General features: G+C 65.7%; 1 protein-coding gene across 3 annotated transcripts; it reads left to right on the top strand.

Moving 5' to 3' along the window:
• The first annotated feature begins 927 nt into the window (after nt 1-927).
• Nucleotides 928-7,120, top strand: RNF208 (ring finger protein 208). 3 transcript variants are annotated; one of them, XM_040531853.1, is made up of 3 exons: nt 928-1,216; nt 4,309-4,519; nt 4,667-7,120. In XM_040531853.1, the coding sequence occupies exon 3, from the start codon at nt 4,979-4,981 to the stop codon at nt 5,798-5,800; it is 822 nt and encodes a 273-aa protein (XP_040387787.1). In that variant the 5' UTR covers nt 928-1,216; nt 4,309-4,519; nt 4,667-4,978; the 3' UTR covers nt 5,801-7,120. The 3 variants fall into 3 exon arrangements, with proteins under 3 accessions (XP_040387787.1, XP_040387785.1, XP_040387786.1); XM_040531851.1 differs by lacking the exon at nt 928-1,216 and adding an exon at nt 2,773-2,964; XM_040531852.1 differs by lacking the exon at nt 928-1,216 and adding an exon at nt 3,158-3,300.
• The last annotated feature ends 8,414 nt before the right edge of the window (nt 7,121-15,534 follow it).

Here is a 15,534-nt window from a genome sequence, read left to right as displayed (position 1 = left end):
GCACATCCAGCTGCTATTTCAGGCAGTGTTTATTTATGTGACTCTCATTGGGTCTGTTCTAATGCTGGAGAAATGAGAAGAATCCTGCACCTGCCCTGTGGCCAGGCCCAGGTACCCCTCCATGAGCTGGGGGAAAACCCAGCCAAGAGAAGCCTGGGAGAGCCCTGCCAGCCTTGCTGAGCTCTCCAATGCTGAGATGAAAACAGAAAGCATCCATTGTTGGAAACGGGAAAAAAAACCTCCCTTGCACTAGACCTAACAAGTGGCCAAGGACCCTGTCAAGCCCAACACAAGCTCCAGGAGAAAAAGCAGTGCCAGCCTTGGCTTGGGCTGCAGACGTCTCCAGGAGTGTGTGCACAGGTGTAGGAGAGAAGCTGCTGTGCTGGGATGGGGATGATCCAGTGCACGCCCAACAAGTGCAGGAAGCAGAGGATAACCAAGCCATCAGGGCAACACGAGGATCCCCAGCACCTTGGCACAAATACACTCTTATTCAGCAGGAAGGAACCCTGATATCATTTATGATTATTTTTAAATAGAGCTGTTGCTTAACTCACTGAATAGCAGCATAATAACACCGTGTGGCTGGGTCAGCATGGGGATGCCACATGAATTAATAACAGAAAATGGCTCACGATCACTCACTTCCTGCAATTTCCTTTGCTCTGTGAGTTCAAGCATAATACATCAGTTCTTCGTATCTGCATCCAAAAGTGCTAGCAGGAAAGTAAGCAAAAAAAAAAAAAATGACATGGAGAGGACAGGGAAGATTAAGGGAATCCCTGTTTAGCACTGTTAGGGTGCTAGACAGCAAGAGCCTCACACTGCTTTCGGCAGGTGATCAGATCAAAGAACTATGCTTAGCGGGACGAGAGGCAGAGCTGCTGCAAAACCCCTCGCGCAGCACAGAACGGGCAGGTTGCAGGCACAGCCGCCAGCGCTGCCGAGAGGGGCGCGAGGGGTGCCAGGGGCAGGGGCAGGTGGAGCCGCAATGCCCAGCGGGATGCCACGCTCTCAGGTGGGCCTGGCTCAGGGACGCAGCGGGGCTGAGCCCATGGGGTTTGGTTGTCTTCTCCGGGCCAGGCACCTGGGTGGGAGTTTTAGCATCATTGCCTGGAGCTCGTCTGGCCTGAGCTGAGAGCGGCTGCTGGGATGTGTAAGGCCTGGTGGAGCTGAGCTTTCCCCGAGGCTGACAGTGGGGTCACAAAGCTGCTCGGTGAGTACATGAGCTCTTGTATCCGTCCTGGGGATAGAGGGGAAAGTGATGGTGTGAAGGCGTGATGCAGGTTTGCTGTCCCAGTGCAGCTCCAGACCCCACAGCTCAAGGGCTTCACTGCAGCAAGGGCTGGGGTCGGCCAGCTGGGTCGTGGTGTGGAAACCTTTGCTGGCTGGAAATGTGTGCTGCAGCAAGGCAGGGGGAAGGAGATCAAAATCCAGGCAAAATCCTGAGGCCAATGGACCAGAGGGAAGGAGTACAAAGAGCAAGACAGTTGCAGAGGGTGGCACGAGCAGCAAAACCCCAGCAGCACCCAAAGGAGCCCAGGGAACCTGATCCCAAGGGTTGGTGTCTGCCTGTGCCAGTGGGGGGGGGCAAAGCAGCAAGACCAGCCCCGCACGCTGCTCCCCAGCGCTCTGCTGGGCCCTGGGGGCGTTATGGGGGGTGTTATGGGTACCCAGTGGTGCGTGACCCTTGCTCACCGTGCTGAGCTCACCAAATCCCTCGTGGACCAGGGAGACCCCGTGCCCTGCTGCCCCCTCCCTTGAGCTCCGGGGGGTCAGGATGCTCGGCTAGGTTTTGACCTCAGCCCTCACCAGCGGGGCAAGGCTGGCTGTGGGTCTGGCGGTGGGGATGGGGCCGTGCGGTTGCAGGTGGGGAGCCCGGGGCCAGCCCAACATCAGGGCCAGGTGGGGAGCGTGTTCCCACCGCTAAGGCCGTTCCCCAGCCCCAAATCCCACGCGGGCCTCCCGCGGGGAGCCCTCTGCCCCCTATACCCCGCCCCCCACCCCCCCCACAGCCCTGGTGGGGCCCCAGCCCTCGTCCCCCGCACCCCATCGGAGGAGCCCCCCGCGCGGCAGCGCTGGCAGCAGCGGCGGCTGCTGAGTCACCGCAGCCCCCCCGGAGCTCCGCGCTGGGCCCCGGCCGAGGGTGGGCAGCGGCGGCGGGGGGCAGCGGGCGGCGGGGCCGGGGCAGGAAGGAAGGAGCGGGGCGGCCCCGCGGCGGGCGGAGGGGGCGGGCGGGGGGCGGAGGGCGCTGCGGCCGCGGGCCCCGCGCTGCTGCTGCTGCTGCTGCGAGAGAGAGAGAGAGAGAGAGAGAGAGAGAGAGAGAAATGTGAGCCGGCTGCACCACTGCAGCGGCACTGCGGGCGCCGGGAGCGCGCAGGGAGCGCCTCCGCGCAGCGCCCGCGCCGCCGGCAGCGCCGAGCCCCGGGGGACGGCGGGGAGGGAAGCGCCGGGAGCCCAGCGCCGGGGCTCGGCCGGGAGCCCTGCACCTGCCGAGCGGAGCGGAGCGGGGAGCGGGGGGGGCCGGGGCCGACCGGCGGCCCCCCAGCCCTGCACCGGCTCGGTTGCATCAGCCCTCGCCGGGGCTCTGAGCGGCGGGGGCTGCGGGGGCTGCCTCCTCCCCCGGCGGAGCTACCGGAGGCAGCGGGGCCGCCGGCAGCCCCGGCCTTTGCGGGAGGCCGCCCGGGGATCGCGACCCCCCCCCCCCCCCGCTTCCCCTCCGAGGCCGGGCGGGCTGCCCGAGGCGGCGGCGGGGCCGTGGGAAGCCGGGCGCCGCGGGCGCGCAGCCGGCAGCATCCCCGCGGAGCCCGCGTCCCCCCGGCTGCCTTTCAGATAACCTTTAGCCGCCCGGGCCTCCCCGCCTCGGCCGCGGGGCCGGAGCGGGGCTCTGGAGGCTGAAAGCAGGACGCGGCCGCAGCGGGACCCCGCATCCGAAGCGTCGCCCCCGGGGCCGCAGCCACGCAGGTAACGAGCCGCAGGCACCGGGGCTCTCGGCCGGCCCGGCCGCGAGCATCGCCCCGCGGGCGCGCAGGCGCGGGTGTGAGTGTGCGCGGGTGTGCACATGTGTGCGTGCATGTGTGTGTGCACCGCCGGGCTGCGCGCAGCGCGAGGCAGGGGCTTCGCGCCCGCAGCTCGCTGCTGGGGGCGGGTGCTGGGTGCCAGGGGGGCCGCGGGGCCCCGGGGGCTGGTGTTGATGCGGGGCACCGCGGGGTGCTGCGAGGCTTCAGGCTCTGCCTGAAGGGGTGTGACGGCGCGAGTGCGGCGGCCGCTGTCCGAATCGGCGTGCCCATCGTGCTGCGGGTGAGTCTGCGTGAGCCCTGCGGGCAGCCGGCCCCGGGGCTGATGCTGGGCACGGGGGGGAGCCTGGGCTGCCTGCAGGGTGCGGGGTGCGGGACGTGGGGTGCAGGATGCGGGCCGTGATGCGGGATGCGAGGCCTCTTTCCCCGGGGCAGGTGTTGCGGGATGCTCCCGGGATCCGGTACAGCCAGGGCATGCCCCCCCCCCTGCCCCAAGGATATCCCTCCTGGGGTCAGGCAGGGATCTAGCCCCCGCGGCTCCTGGGCATCTAGGGCTGAAGCCACCCGGCCCATCACTGCCACCTCCTCAGCCAGATGGCCCCCCCGGTTCCCCTCCGTCAGGCCTGGCAGAGCTCGGTGGGAGCAGGCATCCTGCTAACAGGATTTGCAGTGTGATGGAGGAGAAGCGCCTTCGCCCTTCCAGGAGGAGAGGCAGGCTGTCGCCGGGGCTGCCCAAGGGAGAAAATGGCCCCGGGCTGGCTGCCTGTACCCCATTGCCTGTCCCCAAATGTGGCCCGACTTCCCCAGCAGCTCCGGGACAAGGGCAGGGAGCCGTGGAGGGGGAGAGGGGGAGAGGGAGAGATGATAGCAGGGACAGATCAGGAGCGCACGACAGAGGTAAAAATAGATCCACAGAGCAGAGGAGGGGCTAAACGTGAGCGAAAGCCCTGAGCACAGGCAGGCCGGGGGGGGAGCCCCCCTCAGAGGGCCCTGCACACCCAGTGGGGCACGCAGGGACCCCCGCACTGCCCGGGCATGGTCCCCAGGGCCGGGGGCTCCACAGGGCTTTTCCCAGCCACGGAGGAGATGCCTGGGGGGGAAATACCTTCCAGCACCCACATCCACCAGCCCAAAGCGCGCAGGGCAGATGGACAGGACCGGTAGGGCCGGTGCCGCGGGCAGCAGAGAGCCAAATTGGCAGGACGGAGGCAGGCACGCATCCGCAGGGAGCACCGTCCGGCAGAGCTCCAGCGAGCCCAGGAGCCAACCTCCTCTTGCTTTTCCTTTCCAGTGAGCACGAAGCTGAGCTGGGGACGGAGGTGCTAGCTGCAGTGGGGAGAAAGCATGCAGCAGCCCCGGCGCCGGGCAAGGTGAGCGCCCGCCCGGGCGGGATGCGCCCCGTGCCCTGCGGGAGCTGCCGGTGACAGCAAGTGGGAGAGCCGAGAAGTCAGAGCAAAGGAATTTGCAAACACATTCTTCAGCGCCACGAGGATCCAACGGCGGTAAACAGGAATAAAGGCTGGGTGGAGGCGGGGGCTGCCCCCCGCGGCACTGCCCACGTTTCTGCCACAGCCCCCCCCCCCCCCCCAAGCTGCCTGCCCAGGCAACACCTGGCACCGCAGGCATCCATTTGCCATTTCTGACTGCAGCCTGTCCGGTGTGGAAGTGCCAGCGGGGGCAAAGGGGGGAGCTGCCGAGTGGCAGGCGATGTCACGTTAACGTCCCGTGAGGCGCCGCGGGGAGCAGACGCTTTGATCGCCTGCCCGAGAGCGTCCTCAAAGGCGGGCGCGGGCAGGATGCGGCCGTGAGCGCCGCTTTCCCCTGCGCGCCTCCGGCACCCCGGGGTGGCCGGAGAAGAGGGGCGCAGGGCCCGCACGTCCCCCATGTCCCCAGGATGTCCTGTGCCGGCAACTGCCCCCCTTGCTCCTTCTTCATGGCCAGAACGAGATTGAAAGCGCTGCATGCTGCCGGCATGTTTTAGCCTCATGCAGGCGTCCCTTGGAGACCCCAGAGCAGTGGACAGTAATGTGAAAACCATACTCATGTCGTGTCTGAAAGGGCAACAGGTCATCATTAAAATGGAGGCGATGAAAATCATCCACCCGGAGAAGTTTTCAGAGCTGCAAGCATCGCAGCCACGCTACGCACCGGCCCCACGCCGTGAGCCTCCCCTCGTGGCCAAGCGCGCGTGGCCCTCCGAGTCTGAGATCATCGTCAACCAGGCGTGTGGGGACATCCCGGCACTGGATGCCACCCCCGGTCCCCTGCCGCTGCCCCGGACTCCCCCCCTGCCGCGGCGCGAGCGCGGGTACCAGGGGCAGCGGAAGGGCAGCTCGGAGGTGTGCTACCACCGGCAGCCGCCGTCGGACGAGGTGATCGTCAACCAGTACGTGCTGCACCCCTCGACGCCCTGCGAGCCCCTCGAGTGCCCCACCTGCGGCCACATGTACAACTTCACCAACAAGCGGCCCCGCATCCTCTCCTGCCTGCACTCGGTGTGCGAGGAGTGCCTGCAGATCCTCTACGAGTCCTGCCCCAAGTACAAGTTCATCTCCTGCCCCACCTGCAAGCGGGAGACCGTGCTCTTCACCGACTATGGGCTGGCGGCGCTGGCTGTCAACACCAGTATCCTCAACAGACTGCCGGCCGAGGCCCTGGCCGCCAACCCCGTGCAGTGGAGCAGCGACACCGACCGCAGCTGCTACCAGACCTTTCGCCAGTACTGTGGGGCCGCCTGCACCTGCCACATCCGAAATCCGCTGTCTTCCTGCACCATCATGTGAGGCCTGCGCCCGCACCCTGCCCCGGCCCGGCCCCATCGGGGAGAGGACCGAGGGCGGTGCTGCGCCCCGCCAGCCCCCGGCGATCCAGCTGTGCGGGGAGGGATTTGCGCTGATCCTTCGTACAGCCGCGGACATGGGCTCGCTCCCACCCTGGGCTCACCAGCGCTGGTGGTGGGGATGCTGCGCTCTGGGACATGGCGTGGATCTGGTGGCAGCCCCCCACGTGCCAGTGGTGCTCAGGGAGAGGGACATCAGGATCGGGGTCATGGCACACCCCTGGGCATCTGTGGCAGCCCCGCTGCGACCAGCATCGAGCATCCCAGGGGCTTCTCCCTCCTCTCCCGAGAACGGACGCTCAGTCCCACCGGTGACACCCTACCCATCGCCCCGCAGCTGGTGGTAACGGCACGAGGGGCCCCGCAGAGGCACGGTGCCCGGCACGGGACAGGAGCAGGTGTGAGAACAGGCCCCCATCACCCCCCCCTTCTCTGTAAGTTATTTGCCAAAGCTTTCATCTCAGCGGCCAAGCTGCCGTGCGTCTGAGTTGCCGTAGCCATGCCAAGCCGCTGCACCAGTGCAAGCAGACACGCGGCCCGTTTCCTCCGCAGGCCCCTGAGGAAAGCTCCCGTTTGTCCTCGTTTTGGAGGATTCTTGTTTTTCCCTGTCTGTCCCAAGCCGCTGTGTGTTCACCAAGGCATTGCGCTGTGCCCGTTCTCTGTGGCTCCATCCACCGAAGGCTGCGAGGGACCCTGTGCCCTACACTGATGCCCCGTGGTGCAGCAGCCTCCTGTGCACGGTCTTGCTTTCTCCAGGGCATCTGGAGGGGGAAGTTTGCTGCCAAAAAAAAAAAAAAAAAACGCAAAAAAACAAACAAAGTAAAAAAGAAAAAGCCATAATTTGCAGGTGCTCCCATGGGGCTGAGCACTGCAGCACCAGGGCAGGAGGCAGAGCCCCAGCACAGCCCCCAGGACATCGGGGCTGGGGAAGCTGGGGGGGGCCCGTGGAGCTGCCCCCTCCCATTCTGCTCCCAGGCACTTCAGGAGCAAGGAGCAGCCCCGGCACTGGCCAGAGCCCAGCATCCACCCGGGCAGAGGGGCCAGGCCTCCATCGCCCGCCCTGAGGAGTCGCTGCCGCCAGCGAAGCCCCGACACCACCCTGCTGCCCGGGGCCGGGGGGCGCGGAGAACGGGGGCCGATACCAATTCTGTTCTGCTCTGCCAATGCCTCCCGCTGCTGGTTGTGACAATGATCATGTTTTATACCCGGCCTTGTTCAACCCTGATCAGTCTCCCCAATAAAGATTATATTGGAACAAAGAGCACGCGAGGATGTCGGGGGTGTGATGCTGTGGGGGGAGCGGAGCTGCGCACCAGTGGGGTGTGCCCAGGACACCACACTGTCCTCACGTGGTTCATGGGGTGTGTGGTGGTGGTGGGATACCCCAAGGATGGGCTTTCTTGGGGACCAGGGGCTGCCACGTCCCCCTCTGGTTGTGTGGTTGTGTCTCCTCCCTGCCTAGTCCCCAGCCCCACAGCTGGGCACTGTGGGGTGCCCCGTGGCAGGACGCTGCCCCATCCACACCCTGCGATCTTGAATAGCCAGGAGATCTGATCCTCCCCAAGAGATGAAGTATACGGGGGTGGATTTGCCGGCCTGGTGGCACCCACAGGCAAAGGGACACGGGCAGGGATGGGCCCCCTCTGCCCCTCTCTGGCTGCAGGGCCGGTGTGGGTCCTCCTGCAGCACAGCCCACACAGGGCATCCTGGTGGTACAGGGAGGCACAGGGTAGCCCCACAGGCATGGGGCAGGCACCGCTGCAGGGCCAGGGGCAGGCTGTGGTTTGGACGAGGGAGGGTGTTCTACAGGACCCAGATCTGCACAAACCTGGGCAGTGAGATCCGGCTGCACCCTGTGCATGGCAGCACAGGCAAAGAGCATCTGCAGGGAGCACCCAGTGCTTTCTCCAAGAGAAAACTGGGGTTGCTGCAGTGGGAAACCTCCAGCTAGGACAAGCAGCAATTGCCAGGGTCAGGCTCCCCGGGGTGTCAGCAGCTCTTTTCTGCTGGAGCCACAAGCGAGCACCGAGCAACGCAGTGCCGAGCACACCTGAGGATGCCTCCGTGTGTGTACGTGCATGCAGGGGCTTTCTGTGCACACACAGCCCCAGTGGCCCGGTGCTGGGCCCCGAATTTCCTGTCTCTGAGCCGCTGCTGCCTCTGCACTCTGCACCCTGTGGTGGGCGAGGGGTTCCCCACCAGGCACGCAGCGAACGCAGCACCCGCCCAGTGTCTGTGGCTGTGCAGGAGCACATATGGTGCTCAGGGGGGAATTTCTGCCCATGAAAACAAAACCACTTCACAGCCCATTGGTGCTGAATTACAGCATCAATAATGCAGCCGGTGCCATCCCTGGCCCTGCGCACGCCGCGGCCGTGACCCGTCTCCGCAGCCCTGCACCTGCATCCTCCAGCGGATGTGGGGCGCGCATGCGGCGCCAGGCGCTTTGTGGGTCGGGTGACGTCTCCTGGCCTCTCGCCCCAAAGGCCACGACACCGCTTGGAGCGGGCAGCCTGGCCCCAGGGCGGGAGCCAGGGCTCCCCGTAGCCGCTGCCTCCTCCCGTGATCCTGGCGGTGCTCAGGGAGGCTGGGGCGGCCCCAAGCCCTTTCCAGCAGGAGCATCTCCATCGCCCCAACCAGTTCTGAGATCCTTGGCCCCAGGGAGACTCCTCCAGCTGTTTTCAGTTCCCCAGAGACTGAAGCACAGATCTGGGGACAGTTTTGCTCTCAAAGCAGGGATTTGCTCTTTTTATTACATAAGGACGAAGGGTACAGCATGTCCTCCCATCTCCACGGTACCTCTTGGGCACAGAGTAAATTTAAAGCTGCTAATTTGATTTTGAGTCACAATTAAGGAAGAAACAGGGCCTTTCAGGAACAAGTGCTGGGTGACAGCCCATTTCTCCAGCCCTATTTATCTCAAACGAGCACATGCTGGAAGAGGGGCCCAGGCACGATGCTGGGAGGACAGGACCAGGGTGCCAGTGCTCAAGCCCCAGCTGCAAGTGAGCTAAAAGTCTCCTGAAGTCATTGCAGCATCCCAAGCCCAGAAACACTCCAGCAGACTCGACGGCCAGGCTGAGCTTTGTGCCTCCGAGGTGAATTTTCAAAGAGCACCGAGTTCCACCAGCTGCTCAACCACAACAGACATCGCTGGGGAGAGGTCCCTGTGCACTGCCCCATCCTGTGCGGGTTGCACAATGCTGGTGGTGACCAGTTCCCCTCTGCACAGAGCTGGGGGAGGATCTGGCCATGGTGTGGCCAAGGGGTGAGGGCTGCACGAGTCTACGGGAGAGCACGACGTGCTCGGTTCCTGCAGGTTGGCAGGGAGAGGGCTGAGCACCACGGCTGGGCCCACCTCGGGGAAGCACATCATGCGTGGGAAACTTCAATGTGGGGCAGCCACGCACCCGAAACGGCCGTTCGAGCAGAGAGGAAGCTGCTTGCAACAGCTTCTTTCAGTGCCAGGCTTGCACAATGAAATACAACCCCGAGACGCAAAGCTAACGGGTTGCGGCAAGGAGCCCGCGTGGCCGGGACAGGTCCCAGGGCAGCGCTGGCCCCGCGGGCAGGGAGCGGCTGGGACCTGGCGTTTCCCTGCGGATGAGGCCGGTGAGAGCTGCGGGCAGCCCTGGGTGCCAGCGCCACCGTCGAGGTGCACGAGACGCTCCCGGTGCTTTCGTGCCATCCCCACGGATGGCAGCACTCTGGCCTCTCTCACTCGGGTTGGGGACGGAGGCACGGGGCAGGGCTGGGTGGGGAAGGGACCGTGCTGCTGCCAGTTGTGGTGCCAAAGCGATCAGATGCCTCTGGAGCTGGATGGGGACCCCAAAACCCTGGCCCTGCCTGAGAACTGTCAGGCTCCGTGCGTGCCCCCAGCTGTGTCACACTCGAGGACACCCCAGTGCGACCCTTCCCCACGGCCACCTGTGCACTGCTGGGGAGCTGGGCGGGGGGGGCACGCTGGCCTTCAGAGAGGTGTGTGCAGGGCTGGGGACAGCCACATCGCTGGTCTGAGGACATGGGGTGCCCCCCCCCCCCCAGTGCCACCAGCAGGGAGAGGCAGTGAAGCATTTGGGGGTGCAGTGGGGTGTCAGGGCTGGTGAGAGGGATGGGGTGTGACAGGGTGGGTTTGGGGCACCATGGTGAAGTGGGGGGGGGGGGGGGGGGAGGAGAGAGGGGCTGGGGGCTGCAAGGGAGCAACAGGGGCAGGTAAGAAGGTGGAGGATGGCTGCCGGGGTGTGTGCATGGGGAGATGGGGGCATTGGTGCATACCAGGGTACAAGGGCCCCTGTGCATATGAGAGCAGCTCGGGGGGGGGGGGGCTGTGCATGGGGACGGTGCCCCCCACCCCACCGCAGCCTCCCCCAGCTTTCAGCACGCCACCCCAGCCCCTGCTCAGCGTGCCTGCGGCGCTGCCTGCCGCTATCTCAGCGCGCTAAATATAACCGAGTCCTTGTGAGCGGACATTGCAGCCGAATTCCTGCAGGCCAGCCCTTCCTGCACGCCGGGGCTGGCCGCCCGCGCTCGAACCGCCTGCGATGCCACCGCCCTGAGGCTGGTCCCACACCGCAGCCCCCCAGGACCCTACCCCTGGGGGATTTAGGGGTTTTTCTCCGGCTTCGAGCCCCCAGACAGCTTGGAGAGAGCAGCATGGATGTGCTGGAGGATGGCATTGAGCATCGTGCTCCAGCGCCGGTCCCCATGGGGACAGCTGTGGCCTGGTTTGCCCAAAAAAGTCCCCCCTCCCCCCCCCCCCCCCCCCGACAATGTAATGTAGAGCAGGGACATGTGCCAGGTGTCCCACATGGTGATGTCCCCCTGCTCCCCATGTGAGCCCTCCCCTCCCCGCAGGCCCAATGTAGCCAAAAAACGCCCCCAGCCAGGCCAAGCTCACAGTTCTCCTGATGGAGGTGCTCCACTTTGTATAAATAATTACTCCTCGGTGTAACGGGGCAGGTGGGGTGGAGGGGGCCCTGCCGGTCTCTGCCTGACCCATTTTGGGGTGCCCCTCTCCTGTTTCTGCCTCCTACACCGTCCTGCAGCCTGAGGCAGTGGCAGCATCGTGACAGTGCCCTCAGCACCTTTGCCAGCGTTGGGGCAATCCAAACAGGCTGGGGGGATGCAGCCCCCTGGGTGGGATCTAGGGGAGTAAAAGAGTGAAAATTTGGGTAGTTTCTGCTGGTGTTGCTCATGGTCAAAGGAAGAGTGCTTCGGATGCAAAGCAGCATTCAGTGTCAGTGCAGGGGGCTTTTTCCCAGAGCAAAGCCAATTCCCCCGTGGAGGTGGCCTCAGCAGCTGCCCCAGAGGTGCGGGTGTCCCCAAGAAGCTGCCGCCAGCCCCATGTCCCACGGCACGGCTGGGAGCACGGGTGCAGAGGAGCCGTGCCGTGGGCTGGGCATCCCTGCAGGGGGGCCTGGGGAGCACTGCACTGTGCCCCCAGCAAGGCTGGCTGCCAAGCAAGGAGGAACATCGCTGCTGAGGTGTTCCCATTGCAGGCAGGCAGCCGGTGGTCCCAAGAACAGGCTGGCACAGCCCCGGTGCCACGGGCTCCCCTGCCTGCCCTTGTGGGCACGGTGCTGTGAGCTGGGGCCCTGTGGGTCCTGCTCGGCACCGCCTGTGCAGAGCCTTCAGGAGCAGAGCAGTGTTTGCTCTCTTATCTCCATGCACAGGGAGGCGAGCAGCTGTGAGAAAGGCACAAGCACAGGCTGGCACCGCTCGGCTGGGGGTGGGAGGCTGTGGGAGCCTGGGCACTAGGGTGGGGGGGGGCAGGCATCCTCTTCCAGGGGGCCGGGGACCACTGGCAGTCCCCGTCCCCTCCTCAAGCCACTGCTTGGCCCTGAGGTGTGATGGATGCAGTGCCTGCCTTGGCGTTCCTTCATGGGGTGATGCATGGCAGGGCTGGTCCCAGGGACACGCTTAGCACCCCCCACTGTCCTCGTCCCCATCCAGTGCAGCATCATGCTGCCCGGCCAGACACCAAACTCAGACGGACACTGCCGTGGTACAAATGCAATTTGTATTTTCAGTCCGTGCTGGGGAAACCCCCATCCATCTGTCTTCGGAGTGGGCAGCAGATCCCACAGCTCAGTCCTGCTCCACCAGCAGAGCCCCTCCAGCTCCCAGCCCCAGGGATGTGCCCCCAGCGCGGGCAGGCAGAACCCTGCTCCTGCCCTATCCATCCCTTTGGGGCCACGGCACGGTGACATGCGGTGCCCCACGGGACATAGGCGATGCCCAGCTCCAGCCTTGCCTCCCTCGGGCACTGCCCCAGCTCCTGCACTGCCTCACCTGCTCAGGGCTCACCGGCAGCGCCAGGGCTCCCCGGCTTCCCAGGCTCAGTCCCAAGCTGGCATCTCTACCCTGCACTGCAGAGCATCCGGGGGCACAAACCCAGCACTATTTATCGAGGATGAGGAAGAGCAGCACCATCAGGACGATGGGGAGGAAGATGAGGAGCAGGCTGAGCAGCTCGGCCACCAGCAGCAGGGCCAGCAGCAGGAGGTAGCAGCAGCGGCAGCGGCGCTCCAGCCGCCCCAGCCCGCGGATGAGGCAGGGCGGGTAGCGCACACAGGGCAGGCACCCGAACATGCGGCTGGTGTGGAAGCGCACCTGGAAGTGATGCTCGAGGGCACCGGTGAGGCCCGGGCGCCGGGGCGGCAGCACAGGGGGCCGGGGAGCTGCCAGGGCGGAGGTGGGGCCGGGCTGGGCGTGCAGCAGCAGCAGCTCCTCCTGCAGCTTGCAGATCTCCCACTCCAGCATGGGGGTCTTCTGGCGGCAGATGGGGCAGCGCACGCGGCCGAACTCAGCGCTGGCGGCTGTGTCCATGATGGCACGCAGACAGGCACGGCACAGCCCGTGGTTGCAGTTGAGCAGGGCTGGTTTGTGCCGCTGGTCGTCGTAGGGCTCCGTGCAGATGGGGCACTCGTCCTCGCCACCCACCGGCGTGTGGCACGGCTCCGGCACCGTCGTCTCACTGCTAGATGTCTCCCCATCCTCGGCAGAGAGGCTCAGGATGGAGCTGGAGGCACTTCCCAGGCTGGGAGACCCCTCCGGCGGCACCGGGGTCTCCTCGTGGGGCAGGATGGGGATGGTGGTGGTGGGGGGGTCCTGCCCCTCCGTCAGGACTGCACCGTGGGTGGGCGGCTTGTGGCACCCGTTCAGCAGCGGCTCTATCGTGTCCTCTGCCACTGCCGGTCTCCAGCTGCCCCAGGCCGCAGCGGGTGCCTCTCCGCAGAGCGGGGGCAGCTCCGTGGGGCCCCCTGGCCCCTCAGGCTCGCTCTCGCCCTGCCGCCCAGCCTGGCCCTCCCCGCCGGCTGCCTGCGTGGGCCGGGAGCCAGGCCCCAGTTCCTCACCCACCACCAGCTCCATGGGGGCAGCTGTGGGGCAGCCGCCCCCCTCACCCACCACCCACCGAGTCCCCTCGGGGCCGGGTGTGGGACACCGGTGCTGCTCCAGGGCCGGCGGTGTCCTTCAGCTCCACTGCCAGGAGGGTTTAAGGGCGGCAGCAGCAGCGTGGGGTCCCGTCATCCCTCCATCACAGCCTGGGGCCACCTGCCAGGCCGAGGGGTCAGGAGCCCCCGAAGCGCGGTGCATCCCCATCGCCCCCAGGACCAGATCACCCCAAAAGGGGCATCGCCAGGGGCGTCCAGCAACCAATTCCTCCTCCTCCCCAGTGCCAAGGCAGTACTGACCCACCGCAGTCCGGAGGAAGACAAGGAGCCGGGCGATGCAAGGTGCTCCGGTGAGGGCCGCAGCTGTGCGGGGCCGGGGCTGGCCCAGCTCTCACCAGGCTGGTTTGTCGGCTTCTGGAAGCGGCTCAAATGGAGGCAGCCCGGGGCAGGCGGCCATGGCCGCGCCAATCAGCTCCCGTGGGAGCCGGGGAGGAGCTGGGCCCGCGGCCGCCTCTTCCCCTCGCCCCGCACGCTCCGCACCCCGGGAGCCAACATGGAGCGGAGCCCTGGGGCCAAGGCACCCCGCAGCCGCAGGGACATGGGCACGGTGCTGCCCCAGGGCTGCCCGCAGCTCAGCCCCAGCACTGCCCGCCAGTACGGGCCCAGCACTGCCCCAGCACTGCCCCCAGCTGAGGTCCCAGTACAGCCCACCAGTATAGGCCCAGCCTTGCCCCCACTATGGCACACCAGTATAGACCCAGTATAGAGCCCCAGCATGGCCCCCAGCACAGCCCCAGCACTGCCCACCAGTATGAGCCCAGCACTGCTCCAGCACTGCCCCCACTGATGTCCCAGCAGTCTCCAGCACAGCCCCAGTACAGCACACCAGTATGGGCCCAGCGCTGCCCCAGCACACTGGTGCACACCCCACACCGCTCTCCCTCCGTGTGACCGCCCTGGTCTCTGCCCCCTGTGCTGTGTCCCCGCCACCCCTCGCTGCCTGCGGATGGTCTGGGTGGGTTTTGCCACTGGGAGAGCCCAGCTCATCCCTGTCCCCCCGGCTGGTCCCTGCACTGGGACACTTCTCCATGCCGTGTCCCCTACAGCCTGACAGCAATAGTGGCTTGCAGCCATTGGAGGGGTGAGCGCAACCCAGACAGTGCCCCCCACACAGGGGGATGCTGACATGCAGCAGCTCCCTGCTGGCTCTCTGGGGACGCCCAGCTCTGCCCTGGCAGCTGCTCTCAGCAAGGCAGCACAGGTATCGCAGCAGGGTGGGGAGACCCCAGAAACATCCCGTTTCCTCTCGCTGCTGCGGGGCAGAGCGGATCCGCAGCTCGAGCAATGCCCTGGAGCACCGCTCACCCACACAGGACCCTGGTGATCTGGAGTGTGGGACGGTGGCTGGGTCACTGGCACGGTGTGGCAGCCCTGTCCCTTCCTGTCCCAGCCCACTCCCAGGGACTGTCCCTGACTCACTGCCTGGACCCTAATTGCTATTTACACTGTGGCATGGAGTTCGCTGAACTGGGCTAGGAAGGTGGTGGCACTGGTCCCAGCGGGACAGGAGCAGGGCTGGCAGCACCAAGGATGCCAGGGAAAGGGCTGGGGGCTGCCAGCTCGCTCGGCCCTGGCTGGAGGCAGCTCCCAGGCTGGGGCAGAGGATGGGTCCAGCAGAGCAGCAGCTCAGGGAATGGGAAAACTCAATGGAAACCACCACTGGTGCTCCAGAAGCTCAGGCCTCAGTGTTGAGCAGGCTCAGGAAGACGAACCAGCAGCAGAGACAGAGGGATGGGAGCTTCCTCCTGTGCCTGTCCCCACTGGCCTTGGCTACCAGAGACAGGGGGAACAGGTCTGTCAAGGCAGCCTCCTACAGCAAGGCTGCTGCTGCTGACTAATGCCGGGTGGGGAGACTCCCATGCAACAGCTCACTTCCTTTAGGTCCTACCACAAACAACGGCCACCCCAAAGCCGTAGCTCTAGCAATGCCCGCAGGTGCTGCTCATCCAACACGGGGGCCCTGGGAGCTGGAAGTCCCAGGACAGCAGCTCGGACCCCCACAGGAGCCAGCCAGCAGCATCCCAGCACAGAGAGCTCTCACCTCTGCCTCAGCAGGGAGCAGACACGGGGAACCAGGCTTCACCCACACCTCCAGGAGAGGGATCCCCCTGCCTGCTGTGGCCCTGCTGCCATTGGGGAAGGGCAGGTTGGGTAAATCCAACCCCTCCGCCAGACCCCTGCCCTGGGTGGGAGAACCTCAGCCCAAGGATGATGCCAGAGGCAG

Source organism: Cygnus olor, chromosome 19 (genome assembly GCF_009769625.2).
Source record: "Cygnus olor isolate bCygOlo1 chromosome 19, bCygOlo1.pri.v2, whole genome shotgun sequence".
Lineage (NCBI taxonomy): Eukaryota > Metazoa > Chordata > Aves > Anseriformes > Anatidae > Cygnus > Cygnus olor.
The sequence above is the reverse complement of the archived record's forward strand: the minus strand, read 5'-3'. Positions and strand labels throughout refer to the sequence as shown.

Coding starts and splice junctions, on each gene's coding strand:
- RNF208 (XM_040531853.1), top strand. CDS start 4,979: ATGCTGCCGGCATGTTTTAGCCTCATGCAGGCGTCCCTTGGAGACCCC.